This window comes from Hemibagrus wyckioides, linkage group LG21, assembly GCF_019097595.1.
Source record: "Hemibagrus wyckioides isolate EC202008001 linkage group LG21, SWU_Hwy_1.0, whole genome shotgun sequence".
Lineage (NCBI taxonomy): Eukaryota > Metazoa > Chordata > Actinopteri > Siluriformes > Bagridae > Hemibagrus > Hemibagrus wyckioides.
Genome location: NC_080730.1, coordinates 1,173,841 through 1,196,340, shown reverse-complemented (window position 1 = coordinate 1,196,340; position 22,500 = coordinate 1,173,841). Strand labels below are relative to the sequence as shown.

The following is a 22,500-nucleotide window of genomic DNA, read 5'->3' as shown; positions in this document are numbered from 1 at the left end:
CGGGTTCTCTCTTGGGCTCTGTGTTGGGTTCTCTCTCGGGCTCTGTGTCGGGTTCTCTCTCGGGCTCTGTGTCGGGTTCTGTGTCAGGCTCTGTGTCAGGTTCTCTCTCGGGCTCTGTGTCAGGTTCTGTGTCAGGTTCTCTCTCAGGTTCTGTGTCAGGTTCTCTCACGGGCTCTGTGTCAGGTTCTCTCTCGTGCTCTGTGTCGGGTTCTCTCTCGTGCTCTGTGTCGGGTTCTCTCTCGAGCTCTGTGTTGGGTTCTCTCTCGGGCTCTGTGTCGGGTTCTCTCTCGGGCTCTGTGTCAGGTTCTGTGTCAGGCTCTGTGTCAGGTTCTCTCTCGGGCTCTGTGTCAGGTTCTGTGTCAGGCTCTGTGTCAGGTTCTCTCTCGGGCTCTGTGTCAGGTTCTGTGTCAGGTTCTGTGTCAGGTTCTCTCTCAGGTTCTGTGTCAGGTTCTCTCTCGTGCTCTGTGTCGGGTTCTCTCTCGGGCTCTGTGTCGGGTTCTCTCTCGGGCTCTGTGTCAGGTTCTGTGTCGGGTTCTCTCTCGGGCTCTGTGTCAGGTTCTGTGTTGGGTTCTCTCTCGGGCTCTGTGTCAGGTTCTGTGTCGGGTTCTCTCTCGGGCTCTGTGTCGGGTTCTCTCTCGGGCTCTGTGTCGGGTTCTCTCTCGGGCTCTGTGTCAGGTTCTGTGTTGGGTTCTCTCTCGGGCTCTGTGTCAGGTTCTGTGTCGGGTTCTCTCTCGGGCTCTGTGTCAGGTTCTGTGTCAGGTTCTGTGTCGGGTTTTCTCTCGGGCTCTGTGTCAGGTTCCTCTCTCACTCTCACACTAACAGATGTTTGGAGATGAGTCTGACTTCCTCTCTGCCTCTCACTGGGATTAAAACTAAACCCTGAACCAAAGTGGAGCTAAAGCAAGTAGCTCTGGTTCCTGACTCTGGTTCCTGACTCTGGTTCCTGACTCTGGTTCCTGACTCTGGTTCCTGACTCTGGTTCCTGCAGGATTCTGTGCAGGAACGTTCCTTTCTGTTAAAATTCTATCCACTGAAATAAAGTAAGATTTAAACACTGGAACTAAACCAGTAATTATTTCCTGATCCTGATTTTAATCCTAAAAGTTTCTAATTCTGAATATTTTTGTTTGAAAGCAGACTTTAATGTTTTTCTGCTGTTCTGTTTCTGTGTTTGTGTGTTTGTGTGTGTTTGTGTGTTTGTGTGTGTTTGTATGTGTTTCTGTGTGTTTGTATGTGTTCATGCAGGCTTATGTATGTGTGCTGTATGTGTTTCATGCAGGTTTCTGTGTGTTTGTATGTGTTTATGTGTTTCTGTGTTTCTGGCTCAGGCTGTGTTTGCAGTGCTATTCTGAGTTTGGGGCCCAGGCCCATGCATGTGTTTCTGTGTGTTTTATGGCCTGTATGCTTTCTGTGTGTTTGTATGCTCACGCAGTGTTTCCCAGGGTGTTTGTATGTGCTCATGCATGTGTTTCCTGTGTGTTTGTATGTGTACTGCACGTGCTCCGTTTCTGTGTGTGCCCATGCAGGCTCTGTGTGCCCAGGCTCATGCAGTGTTTATGTGTGCTCAGGCTGTGTGCTCATGTGCTCCGTGTGTCCCAGGCCCATGCCAAGTGTTTGCATGTGCCCAGGCTGCTGGCATGTGTCTCCTGTGTCTGCACAGGCTCATGCCCCTGCAAGGCCCAGGCTCTGTGCAGGCTCCATAGGCTGTTTGCATGTGCTCCTGTGTGTTTGTACGTGTCTTGCACGTGCCTGTGTGTTTGCATGTGTTCTCTCATGCAGGCTCTGTGTGTCTTGTATGCGGCTCATGCAGGTTTCTGTGTGCTCTGTAGGCCTGCGTGTGTTTCTGTGTGTTTGTATGTGTTTGCGTGTGTTTAGCGGATCACGAACACATTCCTCTTTTTTATCACCACATGTTCCACTCTTCCCAGTCAGGCGTCCCGAACACAACACGGAGCCGTAAAGCCCTGACTCCAGCAGAGCGGACTTTAATTCCGTAACTGAATCTCTCCTTCTGAACTGAATTTCATCACTTCCCACTACAGAGGGTGTTTGTGGTCAGTTTTTTTTTCTGCTTTATACACAACATGTTTAATGACAAAAAGGCACAAGCTAGCGAAACCGACAGGCACGTAAACATGCTTCTTGAATCCAGCTGAGCTTCAGAGCGCCGCGGGAACACGCAGGGTTCTTCAGAAAAACGTCAGGTTTCAATTCACCAGAAGTGTAACACTAATCTGTGTTAGACGTTCAGGCCTATAAATGACCACAGCGTCCCTGTAGGTGTTGTTTTAGACGTGAACATGACGTGCGTGTGTGTGTGTGTGTGTGTCGTATTGTCTGTAATGAACACAGAGCTTTGAAGAGTTTGTGTTTGTTGAAGTAACGCTGGAGGAAATCCCACCTTCTCACTGAGCTGTTCTCTACAGATCTGGCAACGTGTTCAGACATTCCTGTCTGTCTCGACATGGTGTGTTTGTGTGCATGTGTGTGTGTGTGTGTGTGTGTGCGTATGTGTGTGTGTGTGTTGGCTCTACCTGTGGATTATTAACTGAAGCAAAAAAAGAAAGTTACAGTCGAATGTGTGCATGTCCAAGCAAGTCCACTGATTTTACTCTAATGTAATGCTTTTATACAATAATAATAATAATAATAATAATAATTCTTTCTAATAAAAATATACTACTACTGCTACTACTAATTGTTATTGTTATTATTTCTAATAAAGAGAATAAAATAATAATAATAAATCTTACACTTCTCCTGCGTCCTGATTGGACAGAAGGTGCAGATTAATTGGTTATAGTTAATGAGTTATAGTTAATGAGTTAAAGAAAAATAATCAAGCATCAATCAAACAGAATGTCTGAATGCCTCGTGTGTGTGTATGTGTTGTGTGTGTACGTTGTGTGTATGTTGTGTGTGTGTGTATGTTGTGTATTTAAACACTGCCTTTCACACGTCTGAGTTATTCCATAAGCGTCTGCTGTGTGTGTTGTGTGTGTACGTTGTGTGTATGTACATTGAGTGTGTACGTTGTGTGTGTACGTTGTGTGTGTATGTGTGTTGTGTGTGTATGTGTGTTGTGTGTGTATGTGTATGTTGTGTATTTAAACACTGCCTCTCAGACGTCTGAGTTATTCCATAAGCGTCTGCTGTGTGTTGTGTGTGTACGTTGTGTGTGTATGTACATTGTGTGTGTACGTTGTGTGTGTATGTGTGTTGTGTGTGTATGTGTGTTGTGTGTGTATGTACATTGTGTGTGTACGTTGTGTGTGTATGTTGTGTGTGTATGTGTGTTGTGTGTGTATGTGTATGTTGTGTATTTAAACACTGCCTCTCAGACGTCTGAGTTATTCCATAAGCGTCTGCTGTGTGTGTTGTGTGTGTATGTGTTGTGTGTGTACGTTGTGTGTGTATGTGTGTTGTGTGTATGTTGTGTGTGTATGTGTGTTGTGTATGTTGTGTATGTTGTGTATTTAAACACTGTCTCTCAGATGTCTGAGCTGTTCTGTAAGCGTCTGCTGCGTGTTTGTGGAAAAGCAGAATCAGGGCTGTGAGAGACGTTTAGAGGAAAAAACCTCAGTCAGAATTTCCAGTGCAGATTAAAGCAGCTGAAGTCGTTAGGCTGGTTTGTGTCCTGCGCTTTAATTAGAGACGACGGAGCTTCTACACGTCCTGACGGCGGACGTCCCACTGACGTGACCGCGCCTTTATTCTGTATTTCACTTACACACACACACACACACACACACACGCTGTGGATTGCCGTGGATACACTTTACTAACACACTAAAACATTACTACAAACACAGGAATATACACAAAATATGCATCATTATGCAAATGAGGCCACGCCCCACACGGTTAGCTAACTGCTAGCAAACTAGCTCACACTAACACCAGCGCGAGTTTGATTTACTTCCTTCATTTATTAAAAATGCCAGAAACGTTACCTTGGCAACCATTAGCTAAGTTATGCTACCTAGATTAGCATACAGGTTGAGTGGCTCATAAGTGATTGGAAAAAATGTAACTCTGATAAAGACCACACACACACACACACAAACACACACACGCGCACACACACGCACACACACACAAACACACACACGTGCACACACACGCACACACACACAAACACGCGCGCACACACACGCACACACACAAACACACACGCGCACACACACACGCACACACACACAAACACACATGCGCGCACACACACGCACACACACACAAACACACATGCGCGCACACACACGCACACACACACAAACACACGTGCGCACACACGCACACACACACAAACACACGCGCGCGCACACACACGCACACACACACAAACACACGCGCACACGCGCGCACACACACGCACACACACACAAACACACGTGCGCACACACGCGTGCACACACACACAAACACACACACACACACAAACACACACGCGCGCACACACACGCACACACACAAACACACACGTGCGCACACACACGCACACACACACAAACACACGCGCGCACACACACGCACACACACACAAACGCACACACACACAAACACACGCGCGCACACACACGCACACACACACAAACACACACGCGCGCACACACACGCACACACACACAAACGCACACACACACAAACACACACGCGCGCACACAAACGCACACACACACAAACACACACGTGCGCACACACACGCACACACACACACAAACACACACGCGCGCACACACACGCACACACACACAAACACACACGCGCGCACACACACGCACACACACACAAACACACACGCGCACACACACAAACACACACGCGCACACGTGCGCACACACGCACACACACACAAACACACACAAACACACACGCGCACACACACAAACACACACGCGCACACACGTGCGCACACACACACAAACACACACGCGCGCACACAAACACACACGCACACAAACACACACGTGCGCACACACACGCACACACACACAAACACACACGCGCACACACACAAACACACACGCGCACACACGTGCGCACACACACACAAACACACACGCGCGCACACACGCACTCTCATCCTCCTCCTCTCTCATCCTCCTCTCTCCTCATCCTCCTCTCTCATCCTCCTCTCTCCTCATCCTCCTCTCTCATCCTCCTCTCTCCTCATCCTCCTCTCTCATCCTCCTCTCTCCTCATCCTCCTCTCTCCTCATCCTCCTCTCTCATCCTCCTCTCTCCTCATCCTCCTCTCTCCTCATCCTCCTCTCTCCTCCTCCTCTCTCCTCATCCTCCTCTCTCATCCTCCTCTCTCCTCATCCTCTCTCATCATCCTCCTCTCTCCTCCTCCTCTCATCCTCCTCTCTCATCCTCCTCTCTCCTCATCCTCCTCTCTCCTCCTCTCTCCTCATCCTCCTCTCTCATCCTCCTCTCTCCTCATCCTCCTCTCTCCTCCTAGTCTCTCCTCATCCTCCTCTCTCCTCATCCTCTCTCATCCTCCTCTCTCCTCTTCCTCCTCTCTCCTCATCCTCCTTTCCCCTCGCCTCTTCCTCCCCTCCACTTGCCTCCTCCCTCCCCTGACCTCCTCTGCTCCCTCATCCTCCTTTCCCCATCCTCCTCTCCCCCCTCATCCTCCTCTCCCCTCCTCTTCCTCTCCCCTCATCTCTCTTTGTCCACTGATTTATATCTGTATGACAAAAACAAATGTTTCCTTCTATATGTGGCTTTATGCAAATGTTTTTGAATAAAATATGCAACTCACACACACACACACACACACACAACTACACACACACACAGGTTCATGTCTCTCTCTCTCTCTCTCTCTCTCTCTCTGTCTCTTCTTGCTGAATTAGCACATCACTTCCTCCTGTGGAGTTTCTCCTGATCAAACATTTTTATTTCCAGCATCATTATAAAAAAATTATTCCAGAGAACCAAACTGAAGACAAACCACTTTTATTAAAACTAGCTGCATGGATTCAGCTGAATGATTCAGCTGAAAGCAGATGATCGACCAATCAGAGACGTGCTGCCTCAGAGAGGAACGAGTTTCACAGACTGCTCTGATCAGCAACCGACAACACACTCACATCACACACACACAACTACACACTCACATCACACACACACAACTACACACACAACTACACACACACACAACTACACACAACTACACACTCACATCACACACACACAACTACACACTCACATCACACACACACACAACTACACACACAACTACACACTCACATCACACACACACAACTACACACACAACTACACACTCACATCACACACACACAACTACACACTCACATCACACACACACAACTACACACACAACTACACACTCACATCACACACACACACAACTACACACACAACTACACACTCACATCACACACACACACAACTACACACACAACTACACACACAACTACACACACACACACAACTACACACACACACAACTACACACAACTACACACACACACACACACAACTACACACTCACATCACACACACACAACTACACACACACACACACACATACACAAGTACACACACACAACTACACACACACAACTACACACACACACACTCACATCACACACAACTACACACACACACAACTACACACACACACACTCACATCACACACAACTACACACACACACAACTACACACACACACACAACTACACACACACACACACACACACAACTACACAAACACAACTACACACACACAACTACACACACAACACACAACCAACATGTTATTTTTAGCATCACTACTCAGCATGAGGCTCAAAACCTCCAGATTCCAGATCATCAAAAATCAGATGAGGGAAGAGGAAATGTTCAGTAATGAAGTGTTTATAACTTTAATTAATAAAAGCAAAAAAACAAAATATTAATAAAAGTTCTGATTAATTTAGTGCTCAGTCGCGTCTCAGAACAAGATTAAAGCATCATATCTCCATCATGTCTCCATCATGTCTCCATCATGTCTACATCATGTCTCCACCATGTCTCCATCATGTCTCCATCATGTCTACATCATGTCTCCACCATGTCTACATCATGTCTCCACCATGTCTCCATCATGTCTCCACCATGTCTCCATCATGTCTCCATCATGTCTACATCATGTCTCCACCATGTCTCCATCATGTCTCCATCATGTCTCCACCATGTCTCCATCATGTCTCCATCATGTCTCCACCATGTCTCCACCATGTCTCCATCATGTCTCCACCATGTCTCCATCATGTCTCCATCATATCTCCATTATATCTCCATAATATCTCCACCATGTCTCCATCATATCTCCACCATATCTACACCATATCTCCATCTACACTTCTATAAACACTGTACTGTGATGTATTACATCATCGTATCACAGCTGCAGCTGAATATCAGATAATGTGCTGATTTGCATATCAACCTGCCAGAGCCAATCAGATGTCAGCCTCAGACACACACACACACACACACACACACACACATGAAAGCAGCTGTGTGAAAACAAGCAGAACTCCTGAACACTTGACCGGTTCGTATCAAGTCTCCGGTGACGTGTCAGTAGATGACCCTGAGGTGTGTGTGACGTGATCAGGACTCACGGTTGGCAGAGTTTCACCAGGTCCTGGTCAGTGGTCCCGGGGTGCAGGCCGCGGATGTACAGGTTGGTTTTGCTCAGCTGTTCTCCACCTCCTGCACTGCTGCTGTTGGTGTTGGGACTCGGGGGCGCCATCTGGGGGCCGGAGGATACATAGGACTGCTGTAGGAACACAAAAACAATCATTTCCACCATCACCACCTGCTACAGAACATCAGTCCACAAACACACAGGCCAGCGTGAGCTCTATTCACTGACGCTGAGCCTCGTTTAACAACATTTTAGCAAAACCACGCAAGTGCATTCATGATCAAATCAGTTTACACACAGATTCACACAACATACACTGAGTTGATATGATTCAGTGTGTGTTGATCAACACCAGTCAGCTGTAAACACCACACACACTGCTGAAAGCTCAGTCAGGTGAAAACCTCATAACGGCGTGTGATAAATCGTCCAGTAACGCAGCTCAGCCACTGGGACTCACACAAGCTCCTCCTACTCCTACAGGGTGCCATTATTTTTGTCCTCATTGATCAGCAAGATGCATTTCAAATATTATTCAAAATGTTCATGAAGCTGGTGTGTAATGGAGATAAACATGTGGTCATGTCTCGACAGTGTAATCAGTCCAGAACTCGTCCACAGCGAAAGGGTTTGACGCCGGTCAGTGGGATACACGCGAGAGGGTTTGACGCCGGTCAGTGGCATACACGCGAGAGGGTTTGACGCCGGTCAGTGGCATACACGCGAGAGGGTTTGACGCCGGTCAGTGGGATACACGCGAGAGGGTTTGACGCCGGTCAGTGGCATACACGCGAGAGGGTTTGACGCCGGTCAGTGGGATACACGCGAGAGGGTTTGACGCCGGTCAGTGGGATACACGCGAGAGGGTTTGACGCCGGTCAGTGGGATACACGCGAGAGGGTTTGAGGTTGGTCAGTGGGATACACGCGAGAGGGTTTGAGGTTGGTCAGTGGGATACACGCGAGAGGGTTAGACGCCGGTCAGTGGGATACACGCGAGAGGGTTTGACGCCGGTCAGTGGGATGCACGCGAGAGGGTTTCACGCCGGTCAGTGGGATACACGCGAGAGGGTTTCACGCCGGTCAGTGGGATACACGCGAGAGGGTTTGACGCCGGTCAGTGGGATACACGCGAGAGGGTTTGACGCCGGTCAGTGGGATACACGCGAGAGGGTTTGAGGTTGGTCAGTGGGATACACGCGAGAGGGTTTGAGGTTGGTCAGTGGGATACACGCGAGAGGGTTAGACGCCGGTCAGTGGGATACACGCGAGAGGGTTTGAGGTTGGTCAGTGGGATACACGCGAGAGGGTTAGACGCCGGTCAGTAGGATACACGCGAGAGGGTTTGAGGTTGGTCAGTGGGATACACGCGAGAGGGTTTGACGCCGGTCAGTGGGATACACGCGAGAGGGTTTGACGCCGGTCAGTGGCATACACGCGAGAGGGTTTGACGCCAGTCAGTGGGATACACGCGAGAGGGTTTGACGCCGGTCAGTGGGATACACGCGAGAGGGTTTGACGCCGGTCAGTGGGATACACGCGAGAGGGTTTGACGCCGGTCAGTGGCATACACGCGAGAGGGTTTGACGCCAGTCAGTGGGATACACGCGAGAGGGTTTGACGCCGGTCAGTGGGATACACGCGAGAGGGTTTGACGCCGGTCAGTGGGATACACGCGAGAGGGTTTGAGGTTGGTCAGTGGGATACACGCGAGAGGGTTTGAGGTTGGTCAGTGGGATACACGCGAGAGGGTTTGACGCCGGTCAGTGGCATACACGCGAGAGGGTTTGAGGTTGGTCAGTGGGATACACGCGAGAGGGTTAGACGCCGGTCAGTAGGATACACGCGAGAGGGTTTGACGCCAGTCAGTGGGATACACGCGAGAGGGTTTGACGCCGGTCAGTGGGATACACGCGAGAGGGTTTGACGCCAGTCAGTGGGATACACGCGAGAGGGTTTGACGCCGGTCAGTGGGATACACGCGAGAGGGTTTGAGGTTGGTCAGTGGGATACACGCGAGAGGGTTTGAGGTTGGTCAGTGGGATACACGCGAGAGGGTTAGACGCCGGTCAGTGGGATACACGCGAGAGGGTTTGAGGTTGGTCAGTGGGATACACGCGAGAGGGTTAGACGCCGGTCAGTAGGATACACGCGAGAGGGTTTGAGGTTGGTCAGTGGGATACACGCGAGAGGGTTTCACGCCGGTCAGTGGCATACACGCGAGAGGGTTTGACGCCGGTCAGTGGGATACACGCGAGAGGGTTTGACGCCGGTCAGTGGGATACACGCGAGAGGGTTTGACGCCGGTCAGTGGGATGCACGCGAGAGGGTTTGACGCCGGTCAGTGGGATGCACGCGAGAGTGTCTCCTTATATGCAAATTCAGGACTCTGATCAGATCTTTGACGTGAACGAGTAATTACACACATCAAGCTTCTGTATCACTCTTCCAAGGAGCTAACAAGAAGTCACACACACACACACACACACACACACACACAGTTCCTGTCTTCATTTCTCCAACATGACTCTTTAATCACTCTTTAATTCCTGTGTTTAATAATGAGTTAATGATTAGCGTGTTCTCAGCTGAAAGATGTAAAATTGTCCGCGACTTCACCTGCGCTAAATCAGTGTCCTTATTAAAGATCTCAGTGTTATGATTAACCAACTTCACTTAAACACCTCTGAGTTGCTTCAGCCCTGACTCCCCCGCTTCCTCTCTGCAGTGGTTCAGTCCATTGTCTCTGCTTTCTAATAATAACACAGCACAACCTTCAGACACGGAAGAGAGAAACTTCAACATACAAAAATGCTGCAAGAGATGTGCGAGAGCTGTGTGAGAGCTATGTGAGAGCTATGTGAGAACTGCGCAAGAACTGTGAAAGAGCTGCATGAGAGCTTTGAGAGAGCTGCGCGAGAGCTATTTGAGAGAGCTGTGTGAGAGATGTGTGAGAGATGTGTGAGAGAGCTGTGTGAGAGATGTGTGAGAGAGCTGTGTGTGAGATGTGTGAGAGAGCTGTGTGAGAGATGTGTGTGAGCTGTGTGAGAGAGCTGTGTGAGAGAGCTGTGTGAGAGCTGTGTGTGAGAGCTGTGTGAGAGCTGTGTGAGAGAGCTGTGTGTGAGAGATGTGTGAGAGCTGTGTGTGAGAGCTGTGTGAGAGCCGTGAGAGAGATGTGTGAGAGAGCTGTGTGAGAGAGCTGTGTGAGAGAGATGTGAGAGAGCTGTGTGAGAGAGATGTGTGAGAGAGCTGTGTGTGAGAGAGATGTGTGAGAGAGAGATGTGTGAGCTGTGTGAGAGAGCTGTGTGAGAGAGCTGTGTGTGAGAGCTGTGTGAGAGAGATGTGTGAGAGCTGTGTGAGAGATGTGTGAGAGAGCTGTGTGTGAGAGATGTGTGAGAGATGTGTGAGAGAGCTGTGTGTGAGAGCTGTGTGTGAGAGCTTTGTGAGAGAGGTGTGAGAGCTGTGTGTGAGAGCTGTGTGAGAGATGTGTGAGAGAGATGTGTGAGGGCTGTGTGTGAGACCTGTGTGTGAGAGCTGTGTGAGAGATATGTGAGAGATGTGTGAGAGAGCTGTGTGAGAGAGATGTGTGTGAGAGATGTGTGTGAGAGCTGTGTGAGAGAGATGTGTGTGAGCTGTGTGAGAGAGCTGTGTGAGAGAGATGTGTGAGAGAGATGTGTGAGAGCTGTGTGTGAGAGATGTGTGAGAGATGTGTGAGAGAGATGTGTGAGAGCTGTGTGTGAGAGCTGTGTGAGAGCTGTGTGAGAGCTGTGTGTGAGATGTGTGAGAGCTGTGTAAGAGAGAGCTATGTGAGAGACCTGTGTGAGAGAGCTGTGTGTGAGATGTGTGAGAGATGTGTGAGAGAGATGTGTGTGAGAGCTGTGTGAGAGAGCTGTGTGAGAGCTGTGTGAGAGAGCTGTGTGAGAGAGCTGTGTGAGAGCCATGAGAGAGATGTGTGAGAGAGATGTGAGAGAGCTGTGTGAGAGAGCTGTGTGAGAGAGCTGTGAGAGAGCTGTGTGTGAGAGCTGTGTGAGAGCTGTGTGAGAGAGCTGTGTGAGAGAGCTGTGTGAGAGATGTGTGAGAGCTGTGTGAGAGATGTGTGTGAGAGCTGTGTGAGAGCTGTGTGAGAGAGATGTGTGAGAGCTGTGTGAGAGAGCTGTGTGAGAGAGATGTGAGAGAGATGTGTGAGAGCTGTGTGTGAGATGTGTGAGAGAGCTGTGTGAGAGATGTGTGAGAGATGTGTGAGAGAGCTGTGTGAGAGATGTGTGAGAGAGCTGTGTGTGAGATGTGTGAGAGAGCTGTGTGAGAGATGTGTGTGAGCTGTGTGAGAGAGCTGTGTGAGAGAGCTGTGTGTGAGAGCTGTGTGAGAGAGCTGTGTGAGAGCTGTGTGAGAGAGCTGTGTGTGAGAGATGTGTGAGAGCTGTGTGTGAGATGTGTGAGAGAGCTGTGTGAGAGCTGTGCGAGAGAGATGTGTGAGAGCTGTGTGTGAGAGCTGTGTGAGAGAGCTGTGTGTGAGAGATGTGTGAGAGCTGTGTGTGAGATGTGTGAGAGAGCTGTGTGAGAGAGATGTGTGAGAGATGTGTGAGAGCTGTGTGTGAGAGATGTGTGTGAGCTGTGTGAGAGAGCTGTGTGAGAGAGCTGTGTGAGAGAGCTGTGTGAGAGAGCTGTGTGAAAGCTGCGTAAGAATATGGCAGTAATGTTCTCACACTTTAATAAATCAAACACACAACTGCTTCACAATTTTGTTGCTGAAACACATTTACTGTATCAAAAATTTGTTCATAAAGCACAAGACTCTTAGCAACCCACTTCCTTTCTGTTGCTATGGTGACCAGATCCTGTTTCCTCGTCAATGGACCCAGTGAAGATCAAAGCATCCAATTAGAGAAATCAGACCTCTGAAGTACAATTAGGAGAGTTGTTCAGGGTTCAAAGGTCACAGCAGACCAGTTGAGGTTTGCTCTAATGGGATCCAGGTGCATAAGGACCCCATGGAGAACAGGTCCTGAGCTTGCTAATTAATCTCACTGATTACTTTCATGATGGAAAATCATTCACATCTATACTGAGAGAACTGAGAAACATTGTGTGTTTTACAACACAGTGTATCCAATACCCACACACACACACACACACACACCCACACACACACACACCCACACACAGTTCTTTCACACATGAGCTATGATTCACTTCTATAAATGGATTTGTCACTCAGAAGATCTGAGGAAAATCTCACGGTGCCTGGACCCCTTACAATCGCTGCATGCAGAAACGTGGTGTTTATTATTCTGTGTAAAAAGGTTTTTCAGTAAAACATGATGGAGAGGAAATGTGATAATAATCAGGGAAAATTACATTCATTAATTGAAAAATTTATTTGTGCTCTCTCTCTCCTCTTCCCCCCTCTCTCCTGTTCCCCCATCTCTCTCTCTCACTCTCTCCCATTCAGAGGTAATTCTCCTCTCTCTCTCTCTCTCTCTCTCTCTCCAGTTCCCTGTCTCTGCCCCCCCTAACTCTCTCATCCCTTCCCTCTCTCTCCCACTTGTCTCTCTCTCTCTCTCTCTCTCTCTCTCTGTGGGATATCCCTTTCTGATCCCTGACCTCCGTTACATACCAGGAATTTTCTGGAGGATCTTACAGAAAATCTCTCTCTCTCTCTCTCTCTCTCTGTGTGTGTGTTTCAGGTTGATTCTCAGCACTGTGTGTTGAGGATTTTTTTTACTTACATTTATTTGAGTCACATAACACAGATGATGGAGGGATGAGATGAGAATGTGTAAGGTGAGTCCCTCCCTGATTAAAGGAAGAACAGAGAAGGTCAGACCTCCATAACTCACTCCTTCCTTGACGCTCACAGAAACACTGGTGTTGGAACTAAAAAGCCACTTTAACCACCTTTTCCTTTTCCAAACCATTACATCATCACCAGTGGGAGTTTCCCAACCCATGATGTAACTTTAATAAAGAGCAGATCACATTCCTGCTGAAACGTCTGGCTCTGAGGCGACTTCCAGCGTCCAGAGACGGAGCTTCTACATTTAATCACTTCATCTACTGGCAGGAGATTTTATTCAGCTGAAGTCACAACAGTATAAAGTTCTACCAGAATAAAAGAAGGAAAGAAAGAGTAAGAAAATTAAGAGAAGAGGATAGATAGATAGATAGATAGATAGATAGATAGATAGATAGATAGATAGATAGATAGATAGATAGATAGAATAAAGATGGAAAAAGTGCAAAGAAATTGTCAAGGAACAAGAAAGAAATTAAGAAAAATATTATTTAAAAAAAGGAAGAAAGAAAGAAAGAAAGAAAGAAAGAAAGAAAGAGAGAGCCTGGTCATGTCACTGTACAGTAAGGGAGTAATCACAGCGCTCCTGTTCTCTAGTTAAAGAGCCCACATGTCCTGAGGGGAAACAGGCGGAACGTCGCTCTGTGATTGGAGCAAAAAGAGCAACACAACATCCTGTCTGATATCATCACCACCTTCTCACACCACATTCCTCATCTTCTATCAGGTCCTGCCCCGACTCGCACATCTTCACGTCATCTCCTCTCCTGCCTCACACTCGACCCTCGACTCTGACTCGACCTTTGACCCTAAAGCAGTCCCAGTGACACGGCCGTGACTCGGCCCACATGTCTGTGCTTCGACTCGACATCCATATCCACAAAACCTTACAACATTTTAATTTGTTGTTTTCTTCAGTGACACAAAACATAAAGGCGCAAATGTAGAACTGTCCATAAACTTTTGCTCAGCGTGTTTCAGTAATCTCATGTTGACATTTTTGGAGTAAATTATGTGCCTATAATAAAAACCTTAGTGATGTTGGAGCTGCTCACTGAAACGAGCACAACGTGAAGACCAAACCTGTTTAACCATCCAGCTGTTTCCTGATGTCAGCTGAATCGTTCAGATGACTCAGAGTCGAGTTCACAAACTGATTCATTGAGCCGAGTTCAGTTTCACAGAATTAAAGTGAGCCGTAATGTTTGTCACGATTCACATTTTTTATGAACTCTGAACTGCAGATAGAGAAGAATTTCAGGTTTCAGATCATCACACAGATAAAATCTGAATCTGATTCGGAGTCAAATGAATAAATGATTCTTCAGTAAAGCAGATTCACGGCAGCTGGATTCGTCTCTAACGAGGAAACAAACAGCTCATGGCCGTGCACTCAGAGTGTTGGAGCAGACTGTGATCTCACTTTCACTATCACACACACACACACACACACACAGTGCTGTGTGTTTGTACTGATTTGACCTTACAACATTCTCCCTGCAGCTATGGTGAGTGTTCTCCTGTGAGAAAGGCCCTCAGAGAACACACACACACACACACAGCATGTTTGCCACTAATTCCTACAGTATTAGTCTGAGACACACACACACACACTCGCTTGCTGTATCAAAACAATGACATGAGCAGACAATAAAACATGCAAACAATATGTTTCTTATTAATAATTAATAATAATGTTTTATTAATCATTATTGTGTCATAAGCTCTTATTAATAGCAAAGGCAAGTTATTTATAATTCATATCACAACTATTATTATTATTATTACCAGTAGTAAATGTAGTAGTATAGCTCTGTTTGTTTGTTTGTTTGTTAATACCCAGTGCTGTTTCATTAAATTTAGAGCTATAAGAATAATCTCTCTGCTGTAATTGTGTGTATTTGGTGTTTTCATGAGAGAGATTGCAGAAATGTAAACTGTACCACTGACATAATGTGAGGTTAGATTGGATTTAACAGAGATTTAACTCGGATCTGTTGTTTACTGAGATATTAAACTCTTAATTATTTACTGAGAAAGAAAGAAAGGAGAGAGAGAGAGAGAGAGAAAGGAAGGAAGGAAAGCTGATAAACGTGTATGGATAAATAATAAATAATAAATAAAGTGTTGTTTTTCTGTGAGGTCAGAACTCAACTGAATTTTCACGCTGGTCTTTATCAGATTCTTTTTTCTGAAGGTTTTGTGTGGATCTCCGGAGCCGAGTCACGCTCCGAGTTTCACTGAAGTCTGATCCAGAATCAGACCGGTGTTCAGATCAGAAACACGTACAGAAGTCTAACTCTTCCTGTGTGGATGAAGCTCTAGATCATAAACACCACACTGTCTGATCTCATCATCACACTCGTGTTCGAGTCAGCAGCTCAGACAGATTTAGAGCCGGGAATTCTGGGAAATGTAGTGCTCTTTGTGGGATGAAGTGGATCTGGTAACTCAAAACCGCCTGCCATCTGCTTCTATAATTGCTGCCTGCTCACAAAAGGCCCTTTTTTCATCCTTCAGCCCTCATTTACTTTCTGTTCCCTGCTTTGTTTACCCTCATGGCCCAGGTACAGGAGCGAGCGGAACGCCGCGGAACGCCGGCGGGAAACAGAGATGGAGAGAGAGATACGTAGCGGCGCTGCACATAGGAATCTGTCCTCCAGGTGAACTCCAAAAGGTGCTTTCTTTTACTTCATTTTTAGGTGTTTATAATAACACTCACCTCTGGATTTAAACCTTTATTTACTGAAAAACATTTCATTACATTTATCATGAAAATAAAAAAGAATCATTCAGATTTTTTACACAGCAGAATTTCCTTTTTGTGTTTGAATCAGTGAATCATTCTGTCTTTACTGAGATTCACTCATGTTCAGTGAGTCAGTGTTTGAATCAGTGAGTCATTCTGTCTTTACTGAGATTCACTCATGTTCAGTGAGTCAGTGTTTGAATCAGTGAGTCATTCTGTGTTTACTGAGATTCACTCATGTTCAGTGAGTCAGTGTTTGAATCAGTGAGTCATTCTGTCTTTACTGAGATTCACTCATGTTCAGTGAGTCAGTGTTTTTTTATCAGTGAATCATTCAGCAACAATTCTGAGCTATTGTTAGACTCCTGAAGCCGTTAGATGTTGCTGTGTTGTGAACATTCTGCACATTTTTTGGCAAATAATGAACAAGTCTAAAAGAATCAAATTAATCGACTGATTCAAATCATTCAGCAGAGAGCAGTGTAGCGACTGTGACAAACTCTCTCTCTTTTCTTCAGGCTTAAGAGGAAACATCGCAACTGAATAATCCAGCGTAGTGTTGAAGCTTCGTTTTATTTATTTAACTAGCATTCCTCACAATTTTGTATTTCTAGGCTCTGATTCACACAAATTCTGAAATCTGACAGAAACCCAAAAAGCTTCCTGTTCAGGTGACCTGTCCAGGTGTGACATCATGAGGTTATAATCCTCAGTGTCCTGAACGGCTGATAGAAACCCATCTGAGACCCAGATATGGAACATGTGTGTGTCCTCACTAAGAGTCACAGACCTGCAGGGTTCCGGACCGAGCTGCAATCCTGACACCAGGAACCAAGCCACTGTCCAGGAGGAGCTGTGAGTACCTGCTTCAGGTTAGTTCAGGATCTTAAGACCATCCTGTGCTGTTCATACACCACTGTGTGTGTGTGTGTGTGTGTGTGTGTGTGGTATATTTAGCCCTGGCATGTGGTTTTCCTGTTCCTTGGTTCCCTGTTTGTTGTTTTCTGAATTTGTTTAGTTTGTTTTGGATCTTGTTGTGAACTCCCATCCTGTAATTTCATTTACGGCTTCATCTTCCCGTTTCTTTTGCAATCTTCATTTTTCATCGGTATGAACTCTTTAAACTATTTTAACCCGGTTTGAGTATTGAGAAAGTGCAGCTCTGAGATTTAGTAAACACTGAACCTTTGACTCACGATGAGGTTTCTTGTTTTTGTTCCACCGCTGAGGCAAAGAATAAAATTAGATATTATAAACTCGTTATACAGAAAACAGCTGGATTCTTTAGAAAGGGATCCTTTTATAATAGACATACAGTGTAATTCTATGTGTATAAAATATGTATACATATGTTTTTCACTTCCTGAAGGCGAGTCAATTCAGAGTCGACTCACTTTTTCGATCACGCTCACTCAGACGTTCTCGGACGCGAGCGTAACTGCTGTGTTCTCACCTGCTGAAGAACCTCAGCGAACAGGAGAACACACCAAGGTTCGGTCAGATCCGGAATTCATATTAATAAAGTTTTATAACGAATCACAGTAAAATTCAGATTTGAAATATTTTAGCAGTAACCTGGAAATTATTTAAAAAACACTGAGTGCTGAATAACTTTATCCCCACAAGCCTGTGTGTAGTTTGTATTTTCTGAAGTTGACCCTGACTTTAGAACTCTAAACATTGCAGCGGTCACTCTTCACTACTGTTTAAACTCCCCAAAGACATCGTCCCGGAAAATCCTCCATTTACTTTCAGTTCCTGACATCATCGTTGGGTTTAATAATAAATGTGAATTAAATCTAACTGTGTAAATCAGATAGCAAGCGCTGCCCAGATTGGTGATTTTAGTCTCTGATAAGCGACTAGCCTTAACCTGGACGCTAACGCAGGACAATCGCAGGTGTAGAGGATTAATACAGACTCAGTGCAGGAGTTTAGGATCACTGTGCTGTCTGTAATGTCGCACATCGTCTCCCCAACCTCAACAAAACATCAGCTCACACGTTAGCATGTGTGTGTAGTCCAGCTCTCGCTACACATCGCTGTCAAAGTTAAAACCTGCACACCAAACGAAAATGTTTGTTTTGTGAAGGTCAACAGGACGCAGGTTTTGTTTACTTTTTCTGCGTGTTGAAGCTCCTCGTCCAACAGAGATATAACGTCTGTATGCCTCGTCGTTTGTGCTCATCAGTGTGTGTGTGTGTGTGGTGTGTGTGTGGTGTGTGTGTTTATTGTGTTACACTGTGTGAGACTGTGGAGCAGGAAGAGTTTGGTTTTTAATCCAGAAGTGAAGCCGCGATACAAAAGTTTGAAATTTGTCGTGTGTTGACGTAATGCTTTACAACTCAAAAGCAATAGAGCGCATTAACACATTAACACAAATTCACACACTCGACTATTACAAGCGGCGGACGTTAACTGCAAAAATATCTCTTTATTTTACAAACCTGGATTAAATAACAGAATTTCGAAGAGAATTTGTTTTAATTCTGAAAGCTGTGACTGCTTTCTTCTATTCATTTCCACTTCACCCCTGGAACAATGCTAGCACGTGTGAGGCTGTGATGGAGGAGTGTGAGCACTCAACACGCCACAGAACTAGCACTAATGCCGTTTCTCACACTGTTTCACTGCAGCGTTTCACAAAAATCCACTCATTATAGATTAAACAAATGCTTTAAGACTGCAGCATCTTTACAAAATCATCTGTTTCTGATCAAAGCTTAAAGCTGTTCCTGTTTCTAACACGCTGTAATCACCGAACCCCATTCAAACACGCAGACTTCCAGCTAATGATAATCACAGATTAGCTGATGACTTGAATCAGGTGGGATGTGAAGCGATGCAGGACTTTGTTTAGGAAACTGTTCATTATCAGGTGTCTTTGTTAAAAGAGAAATAAATAAAAAGCAGGAATTAACAATACAACATCTAAATACAAGTTCTAAAATGCTGCACTGCTACAGACACGGGTTTTATACGTTTTTGTCCAACTGTGAAACGGGAGACAGAGACTTTTTATTCATTTTAAACACAAATTAAAATGCTTTTAAAATCAGGAAAGTGAAATGGATAAGTTAACAAACATTAAATTTCTCTAAATTTACAGTTTATGCCCAAATCATCCAGAATACTCTTCTATCCATCTAATATAAAGCGTGTAGAAAGTGTTAGAGAAGATATTCCTCAGATAAGTCTAACTTATAGTCTAGAAATATCCGCTCAGATTGTAACTGTTGATCGTGATCGCGTTAGCATTCAGATAAAAAGAAAGTCACTCCGTAACAGACGAGGATCCAGTCTGACACCGGACAATAAACAGACCTTAAGAAAAAAATCCTCACTGCTTTTTCCTCAGGGTTTTCTGTTCTGCTGGCAGTCTGTTACAAACCAGTAAACTGTTCTACAGATGACATTATGGTGGACTGGTACAGAGATGTGTATATAAACTGGAGAAGGAGGAGAACTGGAGCTCTGTGCTGCTGGAGACTGAACTTTCCTCTTTAATATATTAACTAATGTGTCATTTAATCAACACTGAAATTCCATCTGTTGCTCATTAGAATGAAGATTTCGGGATTTACACACACACACACACACACACACACACACAGATATTTATCATGTTATAATAAAGCAGAGCAAAATATCCATCTTGTTGGAGACACGCTACATACAAGGTTCTAACATGTCGTGCTTTTGACGGAGGTTTTTGTTGATGGTGAATGGCTCTTCCTGTTTTGTTAAGAGCCTTGAGGCTCACTTTAACCGGATTGTACTATATAAATAACGCTATTGTTATTAGAGAAAGAAGCACTAAAATCTGAAGGTGTAGGACTGCAGAGTCACATTCCCATCTTAAAGTCTTAAGCAGGCTTCAGCCATTTCCTTTTCAAACACAAACACACTCCAAGCACCTCCGCGTCACCGAGACTCCAAATACAATCACGGTTCTTCAGCTATTTATCTGTGACGTCTGAGCGGCGGCGGTGTCGACCCAGACTGCCTCCCCGAGCCGACTCCTGCTTCCTCTGCCGCCTTTTAATGACAGCCACGTTTTTTTAGACGTGAAGACAAACACGGCGGCTCGCGCTGCGCTCTTACACAACACTCCGTTTCTCAGAAAACAAATCAGCAGCAGCACGTGAACATCCTGCAGGACGCACATGCAGAGAGAACAACCTGTTCTTTCACACGCTCTGAATCTCAATACAAATTCTGTGTTCAAATATTTTTTAAAAAGTTCTCTTGCTTTTCATTTGCGCTATCAGAGCCAGTCTTAAACCGACAACTAATCCGACTTTCTCATAAATTCAGCGGTGTTTGTCAGAAAGAAAGAAAGAAAGAAAGAAAGTGCAAACAAATTCCCATTCCTGATTATGTAAAGCAGCGGTGGACAGTAATTACTGCCAGATAGACAAATCAAAGACATCCTCTAAACATCTCATAAACATCCTTCAGACATTACACACAAGCCCAGCCTGTTTTCCAGAGAGAAACCCTCCTCACACTGGGCTCTTTCATGGGGTGGGGCATGTGCCGAGTCTGGCCGGACAGAAAGTTCAGCCAACTTTAAAATAACATCATAAACTTCAGATGGAGAGATATTTATTCTCTCTGATCGATTCTAGAACATACCCAGAGAAGTGTGTTCATATCTTTTATAAAAGTATCAGTAAATAAACACACTCAGTTTGCTTACTTAACTTCCAATGGAGCTGATGCACGCGCTCACGCACGCACGCGCGCGCGCGCGCGCACACACACACACACGTATACATGTATACAACGCGCACACACTCACTTACACACACATTATATATATATATATTTATATATATATATATATATATATATATATATATATATATATATATACACATACACACAGAAACACACACACCGCTTTCCTCCGAAAGTTCGTTCCCTCCATTGAGTTTCACACACACACACACACACACACACACACACAGACGGAATGAAAGCCCGATAGAGGACCTGGTAAATTTGGTGCATTCTGAGGACCTGAGCACTTTGTCGGATCCAGAAGCTCCGAGCTGAAACTTCAGAGGCCATGTCTGCAGCGGGGGAAAGCTCAAGCAACTCCTCAAGGACACTGCAGCTCACTGTCACACACACACACACACACACACACACACACACACACACAGCTTTATTCCGAACTAAAGTCGAAGTTGAGAGCGCCGCCAGCCCGCGGTCCGCGTTACCTTTTTAGTGTTCCTGCTGTTGTACGAGCCGCTGTACGGGTTGATGGCTGTCCTTGGCGGTACGGAGAGCAGCATTTTCCCCGCGCTGAGTGCGTCCCAAAGCGGACACTGGAGCCAAGCCTGCTCGCTGACGTCACACAAGAGGGGGCGTGGCCACGGGGGTTGCCGCCTGGCATTACTATGCTGTGAGTCAGGGTCCTAATGCCCTGCATTTAATAGTAACAAAACCTTAGTTACAAATACAAATACGTGTGCATGATAAATACTCACCATCATCATCATCACCATCATCATCATCATCATCATCATCATCATCATCATCATCACCATCATCATCATCATCACCATCATCATCATCATCATCATCACCATCATCATCATCATCATCATCATCACCATCATCATCATCATCATCATCACCATCATCACCATCATCATCATCATCATCATCATCATCACCATCATCATCATCATCACCATCATCATCATCATCAACAATGAAAGATTAATAAATAAGATAATTTCTAACTATAATTATATATATATATAATTTTACATTTTATATTTGTGTGTTGTATCTTGTAACTGTCTAAACTGCTGTAACACAAAAATGTCCCTCATTGGATAAATAAAGACTATCTATCTATCTATCTATCTATCTATCTATCTATCTATCTATCTATCTATCTATCTATCTGTCTGTCTGTCTGTCTGTCTATCTGTCTGTCTGTCTGTCTGTCTGTCTTGTTAAACTGGTAACAGCACCTTCCTTCACATTTCCATTTTAGATACATTTTTGCAGTCCTGCTAATTTTAACAATTAACAACTTTTGAGACACTTCTGAAATTATGCTAATAATCTGTAGACTTATCGTCCCCTGCATTGGTCACTCTCCTACATACAGAGTTAAAATAAAACCCTTTTGGATGTGACAGAGCTCGGACATCACAGTGCTGCTGCTGACATTAAAATGGAAGAGACACAAAGTGACAGTGTTTTGGTGAGTGTGTAAGAGACACTCCACTCTATTCAACTGTTTGGATATCAACATGTGTTGCTAGGCAACCATAC

General features: G+C 45.4%; 1 protein-coding gene across 3 annotated transcripts in view; it reads right to left on the bottom strand.

Moving 5' to 3' along the window:
• rbms2a (RNA binding motif, single stranded interacting protein 2a) overlaps positions 1–21,588 on the bottom strand; it is a 41,014-nt gene extending 19,426 nt beyond the window's left edge. For 2 of the 3 annotated variants that reach the window (XM_058373262.1, XM_058373263.1), the window contains exons 1-3: positions 21,429–21,570; positions 21,199–21,326; positions 7,636–7,793 (exon numbers count right to left, since the gene is read on the bottom strand). In XM_058373262.1, the coding sequence (XP_058229245.1) occupies positions 7,636–7,793; positions 21,199–21,276 (236 nt within the window). In that variant the 5' untranslated portion in view covers positions 21,277–21,326; positions 21,429–21,570. Of the gene's footprint in view, positions 1–7,635; positions 7,794–21,198; positions 21,327–21,428 lie in introns of all 3 variants that reach the window. The other variant, XM_058373264.1, reaches the window with a different exon arrangement.
• Positions 21,589–22,500: the final 912 nt, after the last annotated feature.